At 31.8% G+C, this 12,656-nt stretch overlaps 1 protein-coding gene across 3 annotated transcripts in view; it reads right to left on the minus strand.

Moving 5' to 3' along the window:
* Positions 1-2,181, minus strand: part of LOC112516434 (phospholipase D alpha 1-like) — a 6,618-nt gene extending 4,437 nt beyond the window's left edge. For all 3 annotated transcript variants that reach the window (XM_025123473.1, XM_025123475.1, XM_025123474.1), the window contains exon 1: positions 2,086-2,181. In XM_025123473.1, the coding sequence (XP_024979241.1) occupies positions 2,086-2,181 (96 nt within the window). The remainder of the gene's footprint in view (positions 1-2,085) is intronic.
* Between the last annotated feature and the right edge of the window lie 10,475 nt (positions 2,182-12,656).

Genomic DNA, 12,656 nt, shown 5'->3' on the forward strand with positions numbered 1-12,656 from the left:
AAAATATATTTTTTAAACATGTTTTAATTGATATACGATTATGTATGTTAATTTGATAAAGGTTTAAAATGAAACATTTAAAAATAAAAGACATAAAGTAAATTAATTAATTAATTAATTATAGGAGCATAAAGTGTAAATTTAAAATTATAATTTTAAAAAAATCGGTTGTGAGAGGGTGAGTGTATGTGAGGAGAGGAGGGGGTGAAAAAGTGAAAAAGTGAAAAAAATGAAAAAATGAGTATAAAGGGTATTTTAGTCATTTATAATTTTAAGACTTTAAGACTTTTGTTAAATTTGCTTAATAAGACAATATAGATGTTATATATATATATATATATATATATATATATATATATATATATTTATATTAACTAAATACATGGGACCCATAAAAAATTATAAGAACTATCACTGTAAACTTTTATATGAATTCTTAATTTGATAAGTTAAAAGTAAGGTAGTAATAAAAGATATAAAAATGAGGTTCTTATGAAACTTCTGTTTGAGATGCTCTAAGTTAAACTCAAACTTAGGCAAAGAGTTAAATATAACACCAAATATTTTTGATAAACTTAATCATACAATATTTCCATATAATATATATATATATATATGGTTTGTGTTTGTGTTTGTGTTTGAAGAAACTGATATGGAACATAAGATGTTACAAAGAATTTTGCAAGTCCAGTTTTAATGCTGCATCTTGATGAAGAGTTCCAAAGGAAACACAAAACCAACTGCAATCTACTATTTTATTCAAGTTAGACTTCAGTAAACACTAAACAACTTTAAAAAAGCATAAAGTGCAATGGCTGATGTGAATTTTAGTTTTGTCTAAATAAAAGAGTACTCGAGTAAAATTAGACATAAATGTACAACTACTACAACATGGGGCACATGTAAATAACCAGTGAAAACCATAAAACATACTAAAATTAAAAGATGAATTCTATTCATAACCCCCCTCACTAAGTTAGGGGTAGGGGGTGAATTTAGTATGTAAAAGGTGGGGGATAGGATCCCATTAATTCTCTTTTTACCTAGGTTAAAAACAATTATTTCTAACTTTCTACCATAGTTCTGCCAGAAATTTCCTGTCTGTACCCCACAAACCAAAAAAGTACTCGAAATCAACAAAAAACGAAAAAAGTCCCTTGAAATCGACAAACAAAACTTAAAAATCTCTCGAAACGGTGGAGTTAGGCTAAAAACATATTAGTAGACTTTGTGGGCCTTTAATCTACCTTAAAGGTGCCCCACTAGACAAAAATCCTAAATCTGCAACTAGATAGGGGGTAAGAAATATGTAGTATGTGAGCGAGAAGGGGGGTACAAATAGCAACCCGAAGACAAAACCGAATACAAAGCAATGAAGAAAAAAACAATATAAAGTGTAAATTCGAGAGCAAGGAAGATAAATTATACTTGCACTTAATGACCAGAATAATTCAAATCAAGAAATGAAGTGTGGATAAATTATACTTGCACTTACTCACCAAAATCATTCAAATTAAGAATAAGTTGTCTCAGTCAAGGGTCCAAAGCAACTCAATGGCCATACGATACGAGAATACCACATGTCAAATCTAAATAAAAATCACCTCCTCTTCCAATAAGACAAACGAATGGTCCAACAGCAACTCAATGGCCATACATGAAAATTCTGAAAATTCGTTTTTCTTGGAATATACCAACAAACTAAACTAAAAGACTCGATTATAAGATCATCTCCATAGATTCTTTAAAATGGAGATTTTGGGGATTCTTCAAAATTAAGAAAGTAGAAAAGAAAGTGAAAAGTTTAGAGAACGAAAATTATTTTTCATTTTTACTATTAATAAGAATCCTTGAAATTATATATATTAGAATAGAGAAATAATATTTTCTAAATATATTGAATATTTTTGGACTTTTAATTCTAAATTTGGATAATCTCACCGATACATAAACAGGCTTGTCTTCTTATTCAAAATATAGCAATCTAAAGTTAGCTATATCTATCGCCAGAATTGGAAGGTGACGAATGCTAAATCAATAAGAATGCAATTCCCATCCCAAATTTTAGAAATCCATAAGAAATACCTTCCCAAATATATTACGACCACCGCCATAGCCATGAATCTTATCAACCTCATAGATCGCAGCATGTAGAGTCCCATGGAGAAGTATCTCCGCCATTTTCGATCTCTGCAAACAAAATCAACAACTCGATCAGTTCGTATGATCAAATCGCAACTAGAAAAATCATACATCAAACGGCTTCTTACAAAATAACTCGAAAATAGCACGATTTACAGTGATATTTCCAGATCAAAAGATTCAATCGCTAAAAGTGCTAATGCAATGAATGAAATCGATTTACATAAAAGAGTTGCAGGTTGCTTACTTACTTCGGTGTAGGAAGTAGGACAGATCTGAAGGCTGCCGGAAAATGTGATCGGAAGTTGACTGAAGAAAATCTCGAGATGGAAGAGACGCGATTGGGAAGGAGACAGCGATCCGTGATGGGAGCTCTTAAATGGCTCAAATCTCGTCAACGGAAAAGGTGAATTTTGGGGAGGATTAATGATAAATAAACATTAAAAAAATGGATCATAAGTGTAATTAATTTGATAAATATATTTTATTTGTGTTTTAATTTAATTATTTTAATATAATTATGACTAGGGGTGTTTCTGGGCATGACAATGGGACGGGGATGGGTGGGATGGGGCGGGTTTTGTAATCCCGGCCCCTGTCTCCGGCAGGTACAGGGATTAACATCTCGTCCCCGGTCAAACCTTAGTCAAACCCTATGAAATAATATATGTTAGTTTGAGTCTATCAGGAATCCCCGGCACTGGGACCCGTTTTAGCAGGGAATCCTCATCCCCGTTCGGGTTGGGTGAGCCGGATTCCCCACCGGATCGGGACATATCACCATCCTTAGGTGTTTGCGGTATGTTTTGAGTGGTTTAAACCCCCAAACTATAAATCAAACCGGAATGGCGGTTTAGGTAACTTTCAAAACCTAGCGGTTTGGCATCAATTGACCAAACCCCGGTTAAACCAGACCATAAAAAGGCAGTCTTGTTTGACTGTTTTAATCGGTTTGGACCGGCTTTAAAGTAAAAAAAAAAATAACGTCTATATTCAAAATGATTAAAAAAATAGGATACCCAATTATAAAAGATACATTTATCTCTATAACTAAAAACATTCAGCAAGTTGAATTTTTTTTAGTCAAATCCACTAATAATAATTGGAATTTTGGACAAATATTGAGCAAGTCGAATGATGATTTGAAATTTTCTATTTTATTTTTTGACGGAATTCAAAATTTTGTCAATTTAGATGACACGGTCAATTGAGAAATGAAAACTAAAAAACATAATTTATTTCAAGAACTTTTTTTGACTGTGCCATAAAGTTAAGCCCGTATCATGAAAACTAAATATAATTGGTATATGAATATATTTTTTTCCGGATCGCTAAAAAAATGTTCAAAATGCAGATTGGACTGAGCGATTTGGCTATTTAGGCCGGATTGGACCGCTCAAACCGCCAAAAAGAGGTCCGTTTGACTTGGTTCGACCGATTTGAGCGGTCCAATGGTTTTTTTGAACACCCCTTATTTTGATCTCAAAGTCCGATTCATATGATAATACTAACCAAATAAAAGAATTAGAAAACGGTCGAATTACATCTATTTTTACACTAAAATCATGTGTAAATTCACATGTGATTCACACAACTTTTGCTATGACCTGAAGTCGGGCCTCACGTTGCTCGCACACCTTTGTGTTGTAAAATCACATGTGATTTTGCACGACGACCTATAAAGGCGATATAGTTAGAATATTAACCATTAATGTCCGGACCAGTTTGCATACACCTCAACTAATACCAGAAGCCCTGTAAAACAACCAGGAAAATCTCAGTGGCCTTACAAGATTCGAATCAGTGATCGAATCCCCAAAAACAAGTTGGAGTATGTTCGTTGCATCAAAGGATAACACATTTCTTAAATATATATATATATATATATATATATATACATATATATATATATATGTGTGTGTGTGTGTGTGTGTTAAAAGCAGGTTTACTAACTAAAAGCTGAAACAAGTTATGTTTGATATTTATACATAAAACTGATACAGTTTTCCTTGTGAAAAAAATGTCATATGTATTCGTATACAAAAGAGTGAATTATGTTTTTCATTCTTCTGATTTGTTAAAAAAATGTGATTTCCGTTTATGTGGTTTTGAAACTGTGGTTTTTGTCCATACAATTTGCAACTTATTGTTGTTTTTCGTCTATAGGAGTCGTTTACCAAACGCTTACTCGGGCAAGTGTTCACCGTCAAAATTCAATATTATCACTTACTTACGGAGTAAGATTTTAATCCACGAAAATGGTATCATATGCAACAATTTACCCGGTAAGCACTGATCATGGTAAGAGTCATCGTCATCACTTACCGTGTAAGACTGTTGGTCCTTGTCTTAGCACTTACCGGATAAGATTCTTGGTTCTTACCATATTCATTCCATAAGGCAATGTGACTTGTTAAGTGCTTAACCGGGTAAGCAAATCGTAAACGACCCCTAACTCTTAACATTTAGTATAAGGGACTAAAAGAGTAACGAGTAGTAAACCATAGGGACGAAAAGAGCAACAAATTATAAATCATAAGAACTAAAACAATAATGAAAACGTAAGGTATAGGGATGAAAATTGTAATTTTAAAAGTACAGAGACGAAAATAGAAATTTTGAAATCACCATGGAGGCTAAAAATGTAATTTACTCTATAAAAAAAGATGGTTTACACGAACTCGGTTGAGTTCCATAAGGATATTTCTTTTAGCTGACAGTGTAGGAATGAAATATTTATCTGTTTTATCCACCTGTATTTTACAAGCTATTCATCTACTCTTATCTATCTACTTATATCATCATAACTTGTGATGGCCAAATTGGCTCGGTCCAAGACTGGTTGTAGGACCGAAATCTGGAACCGGTTATGGATTTGGGGTATTTCGCGGGACCGGGACCGGTTATGGACCGGCCGGGCCCGGCCCAGCCCAGCCCGGCCCGATTTTTCAAAAATGTAGATTTTTTTAAAAAAATTAGCCGTTATTTTTCAAAAAAAAAAAAAACCGTTTCACTTTTTTTTGTATCTTTTGTCTTCTAAACACCATATATAAGTGTCTTGGTTGAGGGGTTTACATACCAAGTTCTCGATTTGCGAAAAACACAAAAAAACGTTCACAATTCTTGGTTTCTCGCTATATTTTGTAAGACAATGTAATTTTATTTATAATAAAACGCATTATTAAAGTGTATTTGAGTGAACCAATTACAAATTTTATAATGTATTAAAAATTTATATCAATAAAAAATTAAAAAAAATATATATATATATTATTTTTTAATGACCGGGACCATAACCGGTTACAATAAAGCTTGACCGGGCTCACTTTTTTCGACCGGGACCGATTTCGCCGAGACCGATTATGGCTGGATCTGTTGAGGCCCGGGACCAGTTTTTGGCTATCACTAATCATGACTAAACTTTAACAAATTTATGCTTATGAAAGTGATTGAATGTATGTAAAAGTGTCTGAAGGTGCAGATGTAAGTAGATGAAGGTGATGAAGATAGATCAAGGGTTGTGTTTTTCGTAAAACATCAGATAAAAATGTAGTTGAAGGTCAGCATTTTTACTCGTTAACCCATTCAAAAAACTAAGAACTATTCTCACCTTATCATTAAAATGGTTGTTCTCACGTAATCACAACTATATATATATATATATATATATATATATATATAAACATATAAGCATTTGTTTTATATTATTACTCAATGAGTCAATGATAATAAACAATTTAATTCAGATTATATGTTTAAAACTAAAAAAAATCAAAGACCGCATTAAAAAATTGCACATTAGGTTCATGAATTAACGTGACATGAGACACAAGGCTTGAGTCATGACGCATAATGACAGCTCTTTTGACAAGCCTTTAGAACAACAGTCACGTGTTCTTATAAGAACCCAGTTTCATGTATACGTTCCTTTTTTATTATTTTTATTGTTCATTTAAACATTGTATAAAACATATACGTTAAAATTGATACAGAAAGCATAAATCTATTATTATACAAATTCATAGATTAACAATAAATGCACATATAATCATTATAGTTTGATCAACCCTAAGTTTAACCGGTACTGTTTGATCCTTGACCGGTTTCAGTAACCGTCTCGACCTTTTAACCCGAGGCCCGTTAACGATCAACTCGTCCTAACTAATCATATTTAATGTCTAAACGCGATTATACGTTAACCATATCATTCAATGATTGATTTTGACGACTTAACACTATGAAGAAAAAAGCTTAATTGGCTGTCAACATTGTCGACAACTTTAAGTATTTTCACCACAGAGCGAGAGATTCACATTCATGCATTCAGGTTCTGTTATTCCTTACAAGGGTTTAGGAGTTGTTTGTTTACCTCTTAATAGTTCTATTAAGAGACAGTCTTTGAATCACTAAGAGGTGAATCTTGTTTGACAAAAAAAAAATCTGTCTCTTAATGGTTCTAAAACCCTTTGAATGATTTTGTATCATGGATCTCCCTTAACCACTTAGCACTCTAATTTCATTGTAAACAATTACCGAACAATTATATTTCATTTTGCACTATATCATGAGAGCATCTTAATCATTCTGACAACTTAATCATTTTGCATCAAACCATTCAGCAAGCACCAAAACAACCCCTTAGCCACTTTTCCTCAAAAGATATTTTGCTCGATATAAATGTGCGTAACAGTTGATCTAATCGAACAATGACCAAAGACCATGATAAAAAAAATTATTGGTGACAAATGTCACATTTGATTGAAGCTGAGAAATGGATGGTTAGGACCATCGACATTCACTTTCATTCATGTACCTTCGTATATGATCGAGACTTCTCTTGTTCTAACAACCAAACGTAATCCTTAAACACCATCATGAAGCATCGACAATGATCTGAATCGACTGATTTCGACTGTTAGACAAGTTATGACGTTTGATTTTAAGAATTTTTAGAGATCTGATTAATCAAAGTATCCCCACCAAAGGCCACATCAATCACACAAAGGTTACATTTAACCGGTTTTTCATAATAGACAAAATAACTTGACTTTATTGCCCCTAACCCTGTAGGGGCGTATTTAGTATGTAAAAGGTGGGGATGAGCCCCATTGATATTTTCTCTTTTACTTGGGGTTAAAAATAAAGTAATTTGGTACCATCTGCTAGAGCTTGAAAATTTTCTAAAGGTCCTGCATATTTAGGGCCATTACGTTGTTGTATACCCGCGGAGATTTCTCTTTTTTTTTTTTTTTAACTTTCTGCCATAATTTCACCAGTAATTTCCTGTGTTCCCCCCAACCAAAAAAGTACTTCGAAATCAACCAAAAAACAGAAAAAGTCTCTTGAAATGGATATAATCTCTCGAAATCAACCAAAAAACCTTTAAAATCCCTCGAAAAGGTAGATATAGGCTAAAAACACATTGGACCACTTTACGGAACTTTGATTCACCTTCCCATATATATATATATATATATATATATATATATATATATATGTATATGTATATGTATATAGAGTTGGGATCATGTGAGACCAAAGGCTTTTTGTGAGACCCGTATGACCAATTCTCAATCTTTGGATTAGATCTACAATCTGAACATTCATAATCACAAAATTACCACGAGACTTCTCAATAATCACAAAATTGCCACGAGACTTCTCAATAATCACAAAAGTTGATCAATGAACATAAATTGGTCTGATGGGTCTCACGAAAAACCCTTCGTCTCACGTGTACCCAACCATATATATATATATATATATATATATATATATAAGAGAGAGAGAGAGAGAGAGAGAGAGAATGTTTCAAATATAAACTATGTTATTGTTACAAATCATACAAACCGATCAATTGAGTTATTTATTGAAATGATAAAGGTTCATTTATTACGATCAAACTTTATATTAGGACATAATCAAGATGTTTATGAAACTTCATACTCAATAGATTAAATGAACGGTTGAGATTGATTTCTATAGTTTATAACAATGTGTAGGTTTGTATATAAGCCACCTATCTCTCTTTATATATATACACACACACACGTTTTCTATTATTTCTCTAATGAAGGTATAATTAACAATTCAAGTAAGGATATATACTAAAAACTAAAAAGTATACTAAAAAGCTACAAAAACATCAATAACACCTTACAAAAACCGTGCATCTGGATCATGACGCTCCATGTGCTTAACGTGGCGTCAGAAACAAGTTTTGAGCCACTACGGCTGCCATGACAAATCTTTTAGAACAAGTTATTTAGGGGTTCAAATCGCTGCAAAGGAAAGTCGACGAGAGTGTTGAGAGCGAGATATCATGAAAGTCTTTCATCTCCAAGAGATACGTTTTCTTTTATAGGTTTTGATGACGAGAGTAGAGATATCATTACCCTATCAACAAGTACGTGTAAGTGACCGCCTCTGCATTATGTACTCAAAAAGCATATCAGGCATGGCCTCGTTTTTGTGCATCTTTGAAAGAACAAAACATTTAAACGCAAACAATAACGACCCCCCTGTAATCGATAAAGTTGCATGGAGTTCCGAAAGAGCATAGATGGGAACAGGGCGGGGATGTGGCGGGTTTTGTAATCGATAAAGTTGCATGGAGTTCCAAATTTAACTGATATATAATTTCAGAAAGATAGATTTAAAAACATATGGACAATATTAGGCATGGCAACAGGGTGGGGATGTGGCGGGTTTTGTAATCCCTCGCCCCAGTCCCCAACGGGTATGGGGATTAACATCTCGTTCCCGATCAAACTAAATGAAAAATATCCGTTAGTTTGAGTCTACCGGGGTCTCGGGACCCGTTTTAGCAGGGAATCTCCGTCCCCGTTCGGATTGATGAGTCGGGTTTTCTACTGGATCGAAGCAAATCACGATCCCTAAAAAGTATAATGCACTTTTAATATAATAGATTTGATGATTACACCTCCATTCAAATATCCAACCAACCAAAGTACTTGAATAATGTTTGAAGTTGCCTTTTAACAACAATTATTAACCCCCAAAAGTCCATATACAAATAATGAAAACAATTATACAAAAAGCATTTTGTACTTATAATATTAATGATGGATGAATCATTTGAGTGATTCCATCAAAGCATCAATTACCATTTAGTTATAAATGGAAGCAAAATAATTGTGTAACTTTATGATAAATTGTATGAAAAAGTAACGTATTTTAACTTGATTCTTTTTCTGGGTAACGTACTCTTAAAACTTCCATTTTGGTACATAATATGTAAAGTTTTAAGCATTTAAATACCCGGGTAACCGGTTGAAGACTAATTTTAGATTAAAAAAAACTCATGTCACTAATCACGTCAGCAAATAATACTGAGTTGGATACCACATCAGTATGATAACCGGTTAATGATTCAACTGGTTACTCGTGTACTTAAATGTTTAAAACTTCACATCTTAGGTACCAAAATGGAAGTTCTGAAAATACGTTACCTGAAATAGGAATCAAGTTAAAGTACATTACTTTTTCATGCAATTTACCCATTTTAAAAACATCTCCAACTGATTTTTCAAAAAAAAAAGAACTGAAATTTTAACAACTTTTTGCTTCAATGAATATTATATAACATTTTTTGAAAATGGAGAAAATATGAAAGAGAAACAGTTTTTTGTTGTATTATATGCCGGTAATAAGAAACTTTCATGTTAAATATTTAATAAAAGAAAAAATAATATTTTATTAAATATATAAAATATTTAATAATATAATTAATTTTATAAATTCCATAATAGAAAATCTATTGATGTTTAATATAATTTAATTCGATGATTTTGAATTTTAATTTTAGAAATTTTTTTTGAAATATCTGCTAAAGATGCTGTAAAGTAGGTTAATATCGTGCAAGCACGCGACTCCTACCTACGTTTTCAAAACAATAAATAATGACTTTCTCAAAAAGCTTGCAAGAAAAAGAGTCCCGTAACGTACAAGCATTGTACAAGGACGTGTTGTAAGAGTAAGTCATTACCTTCTTGTCGAAATAGAATGGTCTTTTTATGTCAAAACATGTGCCCAATATATATATATATATATATATATATATATATATATATAGGGGCCTAATCAAATGAGAACTAGTTAGTTTGTGGTAACCGTGAGATCCAATATGAGTCAATCATTTTATGATATTAAATGTATTACCTTAATTAATAGATAAAGGGCGTTTTAGTAAAATGAATAATTATAATTTAAATATTTTTCTTATTTAAAAGTTATCAAATTCGGTTTTCTTAATTATCAAGAATTCGGTTTCCTTAATTATCTCAACAAAATTGTATCACATTGTGGTTGTGTGTGGCCAAAGACTCATATCACATCTATTATCAACTCATGTTTAAAATGTTATTACAGTGGTATCACAATGTGTTACACAATTGGTTTTGTGTCTTACTGTTATAAATTCTTGGGTATCACAACGTGTATTATATTTGTTTTATGTTTTACTGTTAGAAATTCTTGGTTGAAAAGAGAGAGGGGGGAGAGGAGAGAGATTTTAAAAAGACTAATTTACCCCTAAATATTATTAGAAAATTTAAATTATTTGAAAATTAATGAATAATTACCAAAATTAATGAATAGTTACCAAAATTAATATGTTTAATAATAACCATTGATTATTAATAATGTGTGGTTGAGATTGGATCTCACAGTTATCACAAACAATCGAGTTATCTCTTGATTGGACCTCTATATATATATATATATATATATATATATATGAGCGATCAAATGCAAACCACCCAATTTGTACAAACCGTGCAAACCACCCTCATCCGTCAATTTCATTGTTTAATTTTATAAAATTTTTCCATAAATTGTTTAATCTTGTGAAATTGTTTCATATAATACTTTTTTTGATGAAGTTGTTTCATATATGGTTATGAAATTGTTTCATATAATACTTAATGAAATTTTAATGAAATTGTTTCATGTATTTCTCTAAAATTAAAACAATGAATATGATAATATTCACAATTAACACTCTCCACAATAAAAATGATTAATCAACTTCTTATAATTATATAAAAAATAAACAAAATAAAAAATTATGATTAATTGAATGAAATTTGTACGATTTATATAAATAATATGGTTTATACCATTGACTTCCCTTTTATTAAGAATTTTTTTAGAAGTTAATCAAAAGGGCATTGTTGTCTTTTGATATTAGTTTTTTAATTTAAAAATGAAACCTTTAAAGGTAAGTAACGGTTTTGGTTTGAATATCAATTAATATTGCATCATATTTCTAGCATTATTTTTATTCAAAAACATTTTCTATTTATATTTTATAGTTTCACATCTACTTCTCATTTGTTCTTAATTTCACATATTCAAAGTATAACGAATTTCATTTATCTGATATGGCGAATGAGACTTTCGTTACTGATATTTCTCTGACTTCAATAAACCGAACACGTTCTCGGAAGTCGACGTCGATGCAATTTCATGTGGTGGTTCTGAATCCGATTGTGAAGTTTCTGGTTAGCGTTTGGGAAGCGAATAAATCCATGAAATCGATATTTGGTGAGAAAACCTAAGTCAAGATTACGTCTGTTTCATATGAAAATAAGATGGACATGATCAAGTATACATCTGTTTCATATATGAAGTTAATAGAAGCCACACATTTGTCATGTATGCATAAAATGTTAGAAGTCACATATGAAGTTAGAAATACATATTTTGATTATTCATATATGCATATGCATATATCTACCTGTTGATTGTTCATATATGCACATATGCATATTCTTATTGTTCATGTATACATCTGCTGATTATTTGTATATGCACATATGCATATTTTGCTTTGGATATGTATCTTCCGAATTGTTTTAGTTCAAAATATTATTATAATTTAAAGCACTATTAACTTTTCAATCTTTGGCAAGTGTGTGTCGTGATTGCACACCGTCATCCCACGTCTCCTCCTCTTCCTAAATCTATGTGTTGATTTAGTTGTTTAACTGATCACATCCTTTCTCCTCTTTTTCACATCTTTATAAGTTGTTTCTTACCTAGACTATTGATGGTGGCTAGATATTGTATCTCTATAACACTAAGTGGTAACACATGCAAGTATACATGTGTCAACAGTATCGCGTTCAAGTAACAAAATAGCAGGTATCGTATTCCACAGGGATAGGTATCTTAAGTTGCAAGATCTCGAGTTGAAAGACTAACTTCAGATGGTGAATTTGATCTTTAGAGTTTTGATCTTTTTGTGCTGATTTTTTGGCCTTCTGGATTTTCCTCCCTCGGGCTCATTTAGAAACAATGTCTTGTTTATGGATGGATTATTTAGGAGCAAGGGTGTCAAAAGGCTATGATGAAAAGAATAAATGGATTATATCCCTTCCTAGAATTTAGAACAAGTCTAGACCAATTTGTGTCCCAAAAAAATAGAGTGACTGGTTTTAGCAAAAAAAAAAAAAAAAAAACAAATAAGGTTAAAGGATAGTAAAAACTAG

This window comes from Cynara cardunculus (assembly GCF_001531365.2).
Source record: "Cynara cardunculus var. scolymus isolate 2C chromosome LG 8, CcrdV1, whole genome shotgun sequence".
In the NCBI taxonomy this organism is placed as follows: Eukaryota; Viridiplantae; Streptophyta; class Magnoliopsida; order Asterales; family Asteraceae; genus Cynara; species Cynara cardunculus.